The sequence below is a fragment of the Macrobrachium nipponense genome, chromosome 44 (assembly GCF_015104395.2).
Source record: "Macrobrachium nipponense isolate FS-2020 chromosome 44, ASM1510439v2, whole genome shotgun sequence".
Classification (NCBI taxonomy): Eukaryota; Metazoa; Arthropoda; class Malacostraca; order Decapoda; family Palaemonidae; genus Macrobrachium; species Macrobrachium nipponense.
Genome location: NC_087221.1, coordinates 47701191 through 47714624, shown reverse-complemented (window position 1 = coordinate 47714624; position 13434 = coordinate 47701191). Strand labels below are relative to the sequence as shown.

At 39.0% G+C, this 13434-nt stretch overlaps 2 protein-coding genes across 2 annotated transcripts in view; one reads left to right on the top strand and one right to left on the bottom strand.

Moving 5' to 3' along the window:
• Positions 1–332: 332 nt before the first annotated feature.
• Positions 333–5838, bottom strand: LOC135204306 (uncharacterized). Its single transcript, XM_064234465.1, has 4 exons — positions 3912–5838; positions 2782–2892; positions 1403–1546; positions 333–569 (listed from the first exon to the last, which is right to left on the bottom strand). Exons 1-4 carry the CDS (start codon positions 4725–4727, stop codon positions 501–503), a joined length of 1140 nt encoding a protein of 379 aa, XP_064090535.1. The 5' UTR covers positions 4728–5838; the 3' UTR covers positions 333–500.
• Positions 5839–13124: 7286 nt separating this feature from the next.
• Positions 13125–13434, top strand: part of LOC135204308 (serine/threonine-protein kinase Doa-like) — a 244284-nt gene continuing 243974 nt past the window's right edge. The window contains exon 1 of the mRNA XM_064234469.1: positions 13125–13274. The gene's annotated coding sequence lies outside the window, so the exon portion shown is untranslated. The remainder of the gene's footprint in view (positions 13275–13434) is intronic.

Sequence of the window (13434 nt, the reverse complement as noted above, 5' to 3'; positions counted from 1 at the left end):
TTTCAAAACAGGAAAGAAAGTTACAATAATTTCTTTTTTTTATACTGTAAATAAAGCATTTTGCATACAACAAAGTCTTCAAAGACTTAATCCAAGTCATAAAACTCCCTAAATGACACTGTCGACACTTAGTATTAGCATTAGTAATACTCATGATATACCTATGAAACGGCTCCCCTCGCTCAAGTTATAATTTTCACCTTCCGTTCTGCTTGTCTGTCACATTCATTTTAAGCTTCGTCATCAAACTAGCCTCTCTCTCTCTCTCTCTCTCTCTCTCTCTCTCCTCTCTCTCTCTCTCTCTCATCTCTTTCTCCTCTCATCTCCTCTCTCTCTCTCTCCCCCCAACCCCCGCGACAATGTCTTTCCTCTGGGTATATATAGCGTCGTCGAAGACCCTGGTAGTTGCGACGTCAGGTTTGGAACCAAAATATCAGCCTAAACGAAACCGCGCTGGTCAGCGATTTTCGCTTGGCTGCGTCAGCGCGAATTGTTGTCTGCTATTCTTCCTCGGATTCCGAGTTCAGCAAGACGACTTTGTCCCTAGACTGGAGGTCTGTGATCACGTTCTGTGGAAGAAGGATAGAAGAGGAAAAAGTATTAATTATTATTATTATTATTATTATTATTATTATTATTATTATTATTATTATTATTATTATTATTATTATTATTATTACAGAGTATCAGCTCCCTCTTGGATGAACCCCTGTAGAGAAATCTTATTATTATTATTATTATTATTATTATTATTATTATTATTATTATTATTATTATTATTATTATTATTATTATATGAACATACCTCTTCACACGGTTTCGGTTTTTCTAAATAAACTGTTTGAAGTCCCGTTAACAGTGTAGCATTATTGAAATGAAATATGTTATTCAGTTCTAAATGGGGAAATCTAAAGCTGTAATGTTGATAAGTTACCAAACCTTGTACAGACCAGAGACACACGGGCGCGCTCTCGTGACACACACACACAGAGAGAGAGAGAGAGAGAGAGAGAGAGAGAGAGAGAGAGAGAGAGAGAGAGAGTATTTTAGCACAATCAAAATTAGTCACGTAAAATGAGGATAAAAAAGTTTTAGGTTTCTTGCAGAGAGAGAGAGAGAGAGAGAGAGAGAGAGAGAGAGAGAGAGAGAGAGAGAGAGAGATTCTTAAGAACTGTTTCGCTTGACTTAATCATACTTATACAATACCAATAGGAAACGTATATTTTTCCAAAGCTTCAAAGAGAGAGAGAGAGAGTTACAAGGATTAGAATTAGGATGTCTCAAAGACTTGTTAGACCATCCGAGGAGACAGACAGATAGACAGACAGACCCAAGCAACCACCTTTTATATACGTCATTCAGACACAAAAAAATTAAAAAATTTCATTGATTAAATCCTTACCTGAATATTGATCCTACGCCTCCTAGACGCTATCCTAGCGTGGATGAGCCATCCAATGGCTGCTATCACCCCTGCCACGGCCACTGCTACCACGGAAGCCAGCGTTATCAGGGTAGCTTTGTATTTGGCCGAGCCTACAGCGCCCTGTGTGTGTGAGAGAGATAGTGAGTGAGACAAAGAGAGATAACGCTTATAGTCTAAGCTATATTTTTCCTTGGCATGCAACTTTCATGTGGTAGCGTTTAATACGAACTGTATTTACCCTTGAAGTATTATTAATTCACGTAGCATTTTGAAATATATATATATTATAATATATATATATATATATATATATCTTATATATATATAATATTTATATTATAATATATATTGACCATATAATGAGAAGAGTGATGGAGAATGAAAACAGAGGGGCTAGTATTGGTGAAGTTTTTATGGATTTGGACTTTGCTGATGATGTTGCGTTGGTTGCTGATACGTGGCTGGTGCTGGTAGGTATGGTAATGAGGATGGAGACAGAGACACAGAATTTTGGCTTGAACATCAGCACAAAGAAGAGCGAGATCATGGTTGTGAGTAAGGATGATGGTTGGGTGCACATGGAGGATATGACAAGCAGAGGACAGGAACTCAAGCAAGTTGAGAAGTTTGTTTACTTGGGAAGTGTGGTAACAGCAGACGGGAGGCGGCAAATTGAAGATATGCAAAGAAGAAACTAGGAGCAGCAAGAGCTTTTGAGGTTCTGAGAAAACGTTTGGGTCAAGGCATGAAATCAGCTTGAGAACTAAGATGAGAATATTCAATGCAGTAGTACTACCAGTCCTGATGTATGGCTCGTCCACCTGGGCACTGGCCAGAACAGAGGAGAAAAGGTTGGATGCTTTTTGAGATGAAGCTGCTGAGAAGGATACTTGGCATTCAAATGGGATGATTATGTTAGAAATGAAGACATAGGGTGAGATTAAGGCAAAGGCCAGTCAGTACCAGGTAAGAGGGAAGGCTGAAATGGTTTGGACATGTTGAGAGGATGGATGGAATAGAGACCCCAGGAGAGCACCGAGAGCAGTACAAATAGGAAGAAGACCGCTGGGTAGACCAAGAACGAGGTGGATAGACATAATTGTCAGGGATCTTGAGGATGAAATCCAAAACTTAGAAGAAGCGAGGGAAATGGCTCGGGATAGAGACAGATGGAGAGGAACTGTATCAGCCTTATGCCACTGGCCAGTGGCGGGAAGATAAAGTAAAGTACACACACACACACACACACACACACACACACACACACACACACACATATATATATATATATATATATATATATATATATATATATATATGATATATATATATATATATATATATATATAACTTACCATCCACGAATCTTCGTTAAGGGACGTAGGTCTAGCGTTGCCCTCAGCGCCGTAGATGGCGTTTAGGAGTTCGTTCAAGTTCACGTCATCCTTGCCTTCTTGTGATGATAGCTGAGGAAAAATAATAATTGCGATGAGAATTCTTACGATGAGAGAGAGAGAGAGAGTGAGCTAACGGACGCTTTAATTCGTATTATTTCAGCACCTTTTCCAAAAAATGCTGAAATGGCACCGAAAAACGCTAGGTACATTCTACTTCAATTATTTCATTTCTGTGGCCTCAGCTTTATTCACTGTCTCATGCTATCAAGTGTCAAAGGAGAGAGAGATTTGAGAGAGTAGCGAGAGAGAGGCGAAGACGACCATGGCGAATAGAAACAAAAAATACCGTCCTGATATCAGAGTTGCTTTCACACCAAAAGCTATTTAGACGCTTTGATTGTGCCCGTGAAAGAACTCTCGCTCTTTGATGGAGATGAATTAAACCGTGGCCTATGGCAGAAGTGGTGTGGGTGGGCCAGAGAGGAGGCCATATTTAGGTATACAATTAAAATGTCAAAGGTATATAGTTGGGGGCGTTAGACCGATGTGCTGTCTATTGATTTATCGGTCGGTTAGAGATGTATAGTCTAGTTGGTATGTGTATGGTTGCGTGTGTCATATTCTCTCTCTCTCTCTCTCTCTCTCTCTCTCTCTCTCTCTCTCTCTCGCAAACTATGGACGGTTGACGATGATGTAAAAGTACTACTACGTTTATTGCTTATACTGAAGAAGCCAGTGAGAATCTTTATTTTTATCTAGAAATTAATAAAATTAATCCTGGGGTCAGCCTATGCCTAGGTAAAGGCTCTACTTCGAAGAAGAGTCATTATTTACTCGGTAATCCCCGGGTGTGGGGGCGGGGGTCGGGATTACCTATCATAATGACATTATTTCAGTTTGATTATAGAAAAATATACGTAATTCGGATCCTGTATCTTATAAAGGTTTCTTATAGACGAAGAAAAGAGAAACGATCAAGCTTTATTTCTGTATCCTCAAGTAAGTTTTCTATAGATTTTATTAACATTGTGTAACTTTTACACCCAATTTCTGTAACGCCAAGTGTTTTAGACACCTGGTCCACTTACGTGTGCGTCGGGAACTTCCGCAGAGTCCCCTGGTTTGGACGTCACTGAACCTTTATCGTCGTCTGAGCCTCCTCCATTTTCGATGGGTTTCTGTTCCTCTCCGTCCCCTGTTCCTGCTTCGTTGACAGGGGCGTCTTCGCCTTCTTTCCCTCCCTTTCCGCTGTCGGAATTTGAACCATCTCCCTCGCCTTTATCTTTTTCATCACCGCCTTCGCCGGGCAACGCCGAACTCTCGTTAACGGCAGAGCCCAACCCGGCGTTCGTTTCCCCGTCGTTATCGCCGCTGGAGGAGAAGGATCTCACCGTCGTGACGACGACTTGGGGCTCGAACGTCACCAGAACCGGATGGGGTATCCTAGGCTGCTCAACCGTTTCCCCAGCTGCTGCTGCGGCAGGACCTGGGGTCACCGGCTGCTGCTCCTTGGGCCACGGCGTTGCCGTCATGCTGTCATTGGGGCGTAGTCCTGGGTCAGAAGAACCATTTTGGTGGAGGTTGTCCCCCACCACCACGGCGGTGTCTCCATCCCCGGCGTTTAAATGACTACTCCAGAAGTCGTCTTGTCCTTGCCCCTCGGAGGGCTGCTGCTGCTGCTGCACTGTCTCGACGACCTTTTTGTGCATGCCCTTGACGATGAACGGGATCGTAGCCGCTAGGCCTATACCGGCGACGATGATGCCGATGGTCAGAATCGTGGCGATCTTGCAGTCGCGCTGGTTGTGGACGGGCGCCGACCTGGTCGTGATGAAGGCGGAATTGGGCGTCGTGCCTTCATCCTGCGGCAGGCTCGTGTAATTTACCGAGTCCTCGCGAAGCATTGTGGCGGTATAGGACTTCAGATGACAGAGATGGGTCTATCTATGCTTCAGGAATTTAGGGTAGATAGGTATAGATAGTCTTATGATTGTGATAGTAAGTAATTTCTGTTCCGTCGAGCTTTTTAGAACAACAGGAAGTCGAAACTAGGTCGAAATTCTTTTTAAAAAATCGAAATTTTGACACCCAATTCAGGAATGTAATTAATAATAATAATAATAATAAAAAACTATAGGTTCTACGAGATAGTCCTATGCTTGCGATAGTACAACAGTCTTGCAATTCACATCTGATGTAATTCCCTTCCGTCAAGCTGTCTGGAATGACGGGAATTAGTTAGCATTCCCTTCACAATATCGAAATTTTGACCTCGGATCAGGAATGAAAAATACTATAGGCTCAGCTCCTTACCCACGGCCACTTCGAAGACACCGGACAAAGTTACTGACATAAAGCCGAGTATCTTTCTTTCTTCTTCGTCTTCCTTTCTTGTTTATTAATCACCGGCGAGTCACGCCTTTTTTATTTAAATCCTATCCCTCTCTCTCTCTCTCCCTCTCCGCCTAACAGCATCCTCGTGACAAAAGCCGATCGTGCTTAAACTGCCATTACACAAACAAAATCTGTGTCCGCCGTGAGTTTTCACACACAATTCGGATTAGTATCAGACGCTGACGTATGCTTATTCTTCACATAAGCACCTTTTGATCCACAGAATTCAAACTTTCACCTCTTTTTTCATCATTTATGTTATAATTCCCTTCAAAGTATTTAATTAAAGTCACTAATAAAAGGTTTTCAAAATATTTAACGAACACCACGTTCGGCTCTGGGGCAGGGCGTCAAATTATACTACGAATAAACAAACAAAACCCACATTTGCAAGTTCAGCTAAACGCTCCTGGAGCTAATTTAAGGATGAAAACTCGTCATCCAACTTTATAACGACTTGCAGCTTCGTAACGACTTCAAATTTAGACAGATTATAGACCGTTAGACCGATATATCCATCCACCAACTCTTTCAATCCTAGACTCAGTTGAGGACAGTCGCAGTCGCCAGAATTATAAGCCGCCACAGCTGAACGTGCACCACTAAACCTGCCTTGTGAATGAGTCACGATTTTTTTTTTTTCATCTGACGGGGCGATAATTATTAGCATTCTATCATTCTGGCTTCACAGGTGGACGCATGGTGACCTGCTCTCGTTTTTGGTAGTAACTGTATATAGGCTGTTTGTTACGAGGAATCGCTTCTGGTGACACTGTTAAGTTTGTTGTCCTGTGAACGAATTTTGGCTGAAGTGGTACTATTTCTTGAAACGGGAATTTGGTTGAAATGGACATCTGGGAATTGGAATGTTGCAAAAATGAGTTTCTTTGGGAGGGTATCATTTGGCTGGAATGGGGGTTTCTTTGGAACCTGGAATTTTGTTGAAACTGGAAATTCCTGGAAGGCAGCTTTTGTTTAAATCGACATTTCTGGAAATACTAGGCACTTATAAAAATTGGCATGTTGCGGAAATTAGATATTCTCTTGGGAGTACAAGGCTCAACAAATGTTTAACTGGTAGACTATCTTAGTCTTACACTAAATTTTCCTGTAAACAAATGAAGAACTCATGCGTATGTATGTAAATATACAGTTGTTGCATGTTATATTAACACGTGAACAAAAAATTGAAAAAAAAATTAGAAACATTGATAGGTGTTAACACAGACCTTATACTCAAACAAATCCTTTGAGTATAGACTTTACTTTAGATCAACGCTTAAAACAGACTTTATACTTAGATAAATCCTTTGAGTATAGACTTTACTTCAGAGCAACGCTTAAAAGAAAGACTGTACACTTAAAAAAAATCCTTTAAGTATAGACTTTACTTCAGAGCAACGCTTAAAACAAAGACTGTATACTTAAATAAATCCTTTAACCATAGACTTTACTTTAGAGTAGACTTGAATCAAAACAAATGCGACAGAAATAAAAAAAAAAAAAATATTCCACACCGGTCACTCAGAAGGGGGGGGGGGGGGGGTTGTCGGGCGTTCTATCCGTACAGCATAAACATCTGTGTCACACCTGTTATGTGATGGGTGCGCACCTGTGGATATTAGGTGACGTGGTCTTGTGTGGTGGTGTGATTCTCCACTAAAAAAAATTATAAATGATAAAAACTGGTCGATATTCGAGACATTCATTTGAGTTTGACTGGATAAATAAGTATAGAAAGCGAAACTTGTTTCGCACATGGCCTACGTGAAGCCGAATTTTATCTGATTTCATTATTTATTCAGCCAATTGGCTTAATTTGGCTGGTCTGAAACTAATCTGTATTACGTTGTTGGATAAAATTCATTAAATTGTTTGCTTGAGCTAGTTATAGCTTGAAGGATGTAAGATAGTTTTACAAAACAGTCCTTTGTTAGACCAGGTTTATCTGCCAGAACCCGCGATATCTTTCTTATTTGTAAAGATTATTTTTTATATCAGGGCATCGTTGTCAATGTATGGCTCTCAACTTTAATTTGATGTACAATTTACTGGTTTTCATATGTAAATTATTTTCAACCTAAAGTACTTGACATTATAGCCATAACCTGAATCAACATCTGGACTTCGAAAGGTTAGACGCATAATAGCTAATTATTATAAACTTTAGTTATCTCAATCTCTCGTGTGTTTATCATTCACTAGTAGCAGACTTTTTAACCTACCTCTTATTTCCGTTATCCATGCATTTTAATATAATTATTTTACTTTTTTATATTGAAAATCAATCATTCAATCTGAGTACCTCATATTGAATGTTGCTATGGAATATAGTTATTTGAGTTTAGCCTCCGAAGTCTTTCTATCTCTCCTTTATTGAATAAGGTGTTCGTTTTCTGTGCGTTGAATTGTCTACAGAAAACGCAAGTATTCCTTATTTAAGAGTCCCTCATCTAAAACCCAATAATTCATCTTTACCAAGAAAAGTCAATTTTGATGATTTGTTTATCTTGATAGAAATGTAGAATCTAAGTTAAAATTCATAATTTTGTGATTCCTAAGCTAGGCCTATGTTGGATTAGTTGGAATAGCTACTACTACCTTAGTTTCGCATTAAGTTACTTCACGAAATCCACTTTCCTTATCATAAAACGTTTGAGTTTTAAGTTTATTATAACAAATTTAATTATTTCCATACTCTAATGAAGCAAAATATAAGTTTTAACTGAATTTCCTTTCTATAAGTTTATGGTTTTAGCCGGAGGGTTTAATGTTTTGTGTTGAATTCAAATCTTATTTAGCCTAGCAATCCTGTGTTGAACCACATTTTAAGTAATAGCATTGAATAATAACCATATATATTTTAATCAAGTTATTATTACAGCTGAAAAATCTACATTGGATATCACACTTTTAGTCGACAGGAAATACGTATGACAGACGTTGCAAGTCCATGAAGTTGCCATATTTTGAAATATTTTACTTGATCTTATGCAATTATCCGCCATTAAATTTGGTCAACGGGATTACCAATGCCAGATATATGATATAATGACATATCTCAATTTATCTTCTCCTCTGGGAATATTCCATTTTATTCTTCCATTAATAGAATGAAACGAGGAATTATCGAAATTATCGATTGTCTGCCATTCCAGCATTAATGACAGAACTCTGTGGCCTCAGGATCCGAATAACGAGTTAATGGAAGAAGAAGAAGAAGAAGAAGAAGAAGAAGAAGAAGAAGAAGAAGAAGAAGAAGAAAGTGATTGTAAAGTGCTAACGTGTGCTGAATTTAGGTGCGGTGTTTGTAGGCCGAGCTGAACATTTCATAATATTTCTTTTTTCTTCTTTTCTTCTTCTTCTTCTTCTTCTTCTTCTTCTTCTTCTTCTTCTTCTTAGTTATTATTATTATTATATTATTATTATTATTATTCTTATTATTATTATTATTATTATTAATTATAATTATTATTATTATTATTAAGAGGTGACTAGCTTTCCCAAAGCAGAATTATCGAAGAAGATAATTAGACTAAAGAACAGTGATGAGAGAGAGAGAGAGAGAGAGAGAGAGAGAGAGAGAGAGAGAGAGAGAGAGAGAGAGAATATTCCTCCGAGCATTACAGCAATCAAAACGAAAGTATACTTTTACCGCTGCCTTAAATTGTGCTTGAGAAGTAGAGCAGGAGGTTAGCAGCGGGTTTCATCCTCTCTCTCCTCTCTCCTCTCCTCTCTCTCCTCTCCTCTCTCCTCTCTCTCTACTAGAATAGCTTAGCTAGAATTAATGAATCACAAAGAAGCCCGGAAAGCCGAGAGCGTAAGTATGAGTAACTGAAGAGCCAAAAATAGTCTCGCTTGCTACACTCTTTCCCTGTGTGAACTTGTATTTGCGGACTATGAGACTACAGTCATGCGTCTAGATTCAACATAGCTATTTTGTATTTTATCGTGCCCGCATTGCGCAACAAATTGTGTATACCAGGCAGGAAGGGAACGTTATACACTGACCTATTTCGACACACACACACACTCATACGTAACAATGACTCATGTACATAATCATAAATGGTGACGTCATTCATTCTGTGTAGATTACATGGACTAGCGTATATGTGACAACGCTTTATAATAGTATCTAAGTTCTTTGCTTTTTTAGTTACATTTCTCTTGGTGGTTCAAAATAGCTTATTAAATTAGTCATTGAAACTATAACGATTCATGAGAGAAATCTGAGTTTATTTGCTCCATTTTTCTGAGCAAAATCGCTAGTACGACACCAACTCTTCTCTACTCCTGCCCGCATTTGGTCACATATCCATCGTCCAGAATACGGCTAGACCGATAAACCATCCAGTTACACGACAAAACCAATTACCAAACACTTTCTGTTCAGCGATGAAACGAAAGACGAAATTCTATAAGCAACAAACGTAACCTTATTGTGGGCGCAACGCGTCGCCTTGAGATAAGGGTCGATATAGTACAAGGTCACAGCAGCCAGCCGGACCTCCAGAATTTTGTTTGGGGGTGGGTTCGGGAGGGGTGGGTGGGCGCGAATTCTTGTCCTTTCACTGTGTCTTTGTTCTCCACTAATGATTATGAGTTAATATGATTGTGATTTTTATAAATTACTAGGCTATAGGTTGTTTTAGTTTATTTGATTATTGATTTATGTATTGGTGGATATAGGCCTAAGCTTAGTGTCTGGATGTTGCAGTATTTTAGGTTTACTTCGTTGGTACTAGTTGCAAGGTCTCCCCCTCCCATTTCTCTCTCTCTCTCTCTCTCTCCTGCAATTATTACCAACGAAGAAAACACACGCGCGCGCACACACACACACACAATAGCTATGTGTGTGCGCATGTATAATAGGGAGAGAGAGACCTACGAGTATTCACACGTATATGTACGCTTAAACCATTCTTCCTTTCGCCTTCGGTGTCTATAATTAAATGCATATTGACCCAGACAATGATAGCCATATTATCTAGATATCAGGGGCAATCATTATCTCCCTAACGACGCTTGGAGCTCACCTTCGAAGATTAGATAAGGTAACAAACCACAGCATCCCTAGTTATTGCGTAATACTCTCTCTCTCTCTCTCTCTCTCTCTCTCTCTCTCTCAAAGCCTGTAAGATTCTGAGTTACCGCTTACTCCACATTCATTAAACGTACGATGGAGAAGATTCCCGGTGGTTTGGTATAAGCAAGATAAAATTACGCCATGTTAGGTTCATTGTCATCCATCTTTATTTTTTTTCTTCTTGCGAGATAGATAGAGCCTGATTTGGGCTGGCCTTGTCTGCTTTTAGATTCTCATGCATAAAATGTATATTCACCGCTATGTACTACCCTTCTCTCTCTCTCTCTCTCTCTCTCTCTCTCTCTCTCTCTCTCTCTCTCTCTCTCTCTCTCTCTCTCTCTCTCTCATGTCTGGAAAAAAAAAGAGTTCACATAACTCGATAAATCAGTTTTTTTTTTTATTATTCACGGAGACTATTATTACCATCAGTAGGTCAGTGACAAAAGGTCATTAGCCTGTCTAGCAATTCTCAACTATATTATTTCTCTCTTGATAAAAGAACACATATAAATTCAATTACAAAGTTCGTCTTTTGTTAATTTGCAGTTTTGTAAAAGAGGATCGACAACATTCAGAGTGAAATACCCCACTCTTCTGCTTTATATACAAATTAAATCTGCTCTCATTTTGAAATTTCTTTCAGTTAATCATATTTCTGCTAAGGTACGTTCTTTATGATCAAATAATTGAACATTTTGCGCGTCTAATACAATCGTACACCGCCCGCCCCGTTTAGCCAACAATAAGCTATGCATGACTTTCACGCATTGCTTCCGGGTGGAATTAGAAAAAAAAAGCTGCAAGCAAGCGTTTCCCGCTGGCTGCTCTCTGACTCGAAGCATGTGTAAGCACTGTTTTTTCTCTAACGATTAGAGCAAGCTAAGCTTTTATAGTGTCTCAAGTGCCTGGATTCCTTCTTAATTTAGTGTATCCCTTGACGCCTATAAGTATATCCATTACTATAATGAATTAATAAATTCCGAGTACACGAGTCAATCAATAAGTCTAGCAGTCTATACACTTAGTCTAGGATTAACGCCTTCCTCTTAGTAATAGTACTACATCGTCAAACTATATCTTCTTATAAAGTATTGCCTGCGTTATATTCCTATTATATATGATAATATTGAATATAATCCTTTTTTTTTTGGAACCATCTTGGCTAGCAGAGATGTTATAAAAAAGAATCCGATTAGCGAATTCTCGTTTAAGCGTCAAGGTTAGCTAGACCGATTCAAGAGCCATATAGCTTGCGTACGAGCAACGTTGCAGAATTTTGCTGTCTGTGCTACCACGCGAACCCACTGCCTCAAGACCGGTCAGGGGTCGTCGCTGAGAGAGAGAGAGAGAGAGAGAGAGAGAGAGAGAGAGAGAGAGAGAGAGAGAGAGAGAGAGAGAGAGAGAGATGAACAACTGATTTTAGGGCTGGACACATCAGGAATCTTTTCCAAAGTTAGCGAGAAGAAGAATGCATGAGGTATGGAGAGCTTAAGTCCTCTGGAATAAATTTAAAGTATTTTTAGCCACTAAACAGTTTCTCGTAATCTGTAAATTTGATTGTATAAAATAACGAACACTGAAAGGGTGGGAATTGGGGTTGGGAGGAGCTTGGTGTAGACCCTGAATCCCTCCCCAGGATTGAACCGCTGGAGGTAGTACTTTTTTGGGGGGGAGGGTTCGTAACTGAAAGTGTATAATACCGTTTTTTCATTTTTGAATATCTTATAGAATTATATTGATTTTAAATATAACGGTATTATTTATGAAGGGTAGCGAAGCTATTTTATAAATTAGATTGATGTTTTATTGACGAGTAATGACATTTATGAAAAAATGCATTCCTTTATTTCCAATAACGGATAGGCTATGGTGCCAGTGGAAATATAAAACCTATTCTTGTTAGTACTAGACATAATTATAATTATGAATGAATACGTTAAAGGAATTTATGCAACATTAAATAGTGAGAATAAATAAAATAAAATTATGGTAAACAAAAATATATATAAAAAAACATACATTTTAATATATAAAATCTACTAAACCTTCGGCCTGTCAGCTAAAACTCATTCATTCATAGCGCATTATTTGATAATTTATTCGCAAAAGAAAATATTTAATATAAACCCATATACTACGTTTGTTCTTCGTATTATCTAACTCTGATTAATCCATAAGCCATGAATAAATACGGGAAAATGTGATGATTATTCGTAAGATAGTGAAAATTGGTAAATTTACTTTATACGTTTGTTCTACGTATCAGTTGAATGCCATTCATTAGTAAGTCATGAATAAGTACGGGAAAAAATATGATTATTTTTCGTAAGGCAGTGAAAATAGATGAAGAAAATGGCTCTAAATAAGATTATAAATCCTATTATGACTTACGTATATAGTACTACGAACTGACCATGCAATCGTATCGGTTGAATCTAATTCATTCGTAAGCCATGAATAAATATGGGAACATGTGATGTTTATTCGCAAGATGGTGAAAAAGACGAAGAAAATTTTTTAAACACTAAATATGACTAGAAATCCCATATGACTTACGTATATAGTACTACGAAATCGTATCGGTTGAAACTAATTCTAAATGCGGGAAAATGTGATGATTATTCGTAAGATAGTGAAAATAGATGAAGAAAATGGCTCAAATAATTATAAATCTAATATGAATAACTTTCATACGAATTTACCACTGAAATCGCATCGGTTCAATCCCCCCTTTGCAACCGAAAATCCGGAGAATCAGTTGCGGGACCGCGAAAACCCTCGACCAATGGGAGGCCGCGTTACGGACGCCGCCGTGACGTCGCCGTCTGGGCCAATGGGAGCGCCGGTGACAAGCGCCTTCGCCCTGCCACGCTTGTTGTGTACATTGGGGAGCCACCACAACTCCACCATATAATCCTTCACTCTGGATTTCATTTGGGAAAAGCTGTGCATATTCAGAGCCCAGAACGTGAGTTTTTTGGGGCCTGCTCCTTGGGGCATCCCTCGGGGCGGGATTGACGGGGCCGGGTGGGGATTTCTGGGGATTTATCCGGCGAAATGAGGGCGAAAATAGAGAGAGAGAGGGGGGAGAGCATCTCTCGGAACACGCATGATGGCCGCTGCCGCTC

Excerpts from the sequence above, each read along its gene's own strand:
- LOC135204306 (XM_064234465.1), bottom strand. The coding sequence starts at position 4,727 with ATGCTTCGCGAGGACTCGGTAAATTACACGAGCCTGCCGCAGGATGAA. Across the intron at positions 2,893-3,911 it reads CGGAAGTTCCCGACGCACAC|CTATCATCACAAGAAGGCAA; the intron begins GTAAGTGGACCA and ends ATTTTTCCTCAG. Across the intron at positions 570-1,402 it reads GGCGTAGGATCAATATTCAG|AACGTGATCACAGACCTCCA; the intron begins GTAAGGATTTAA and ends CTTCTTCCACAG.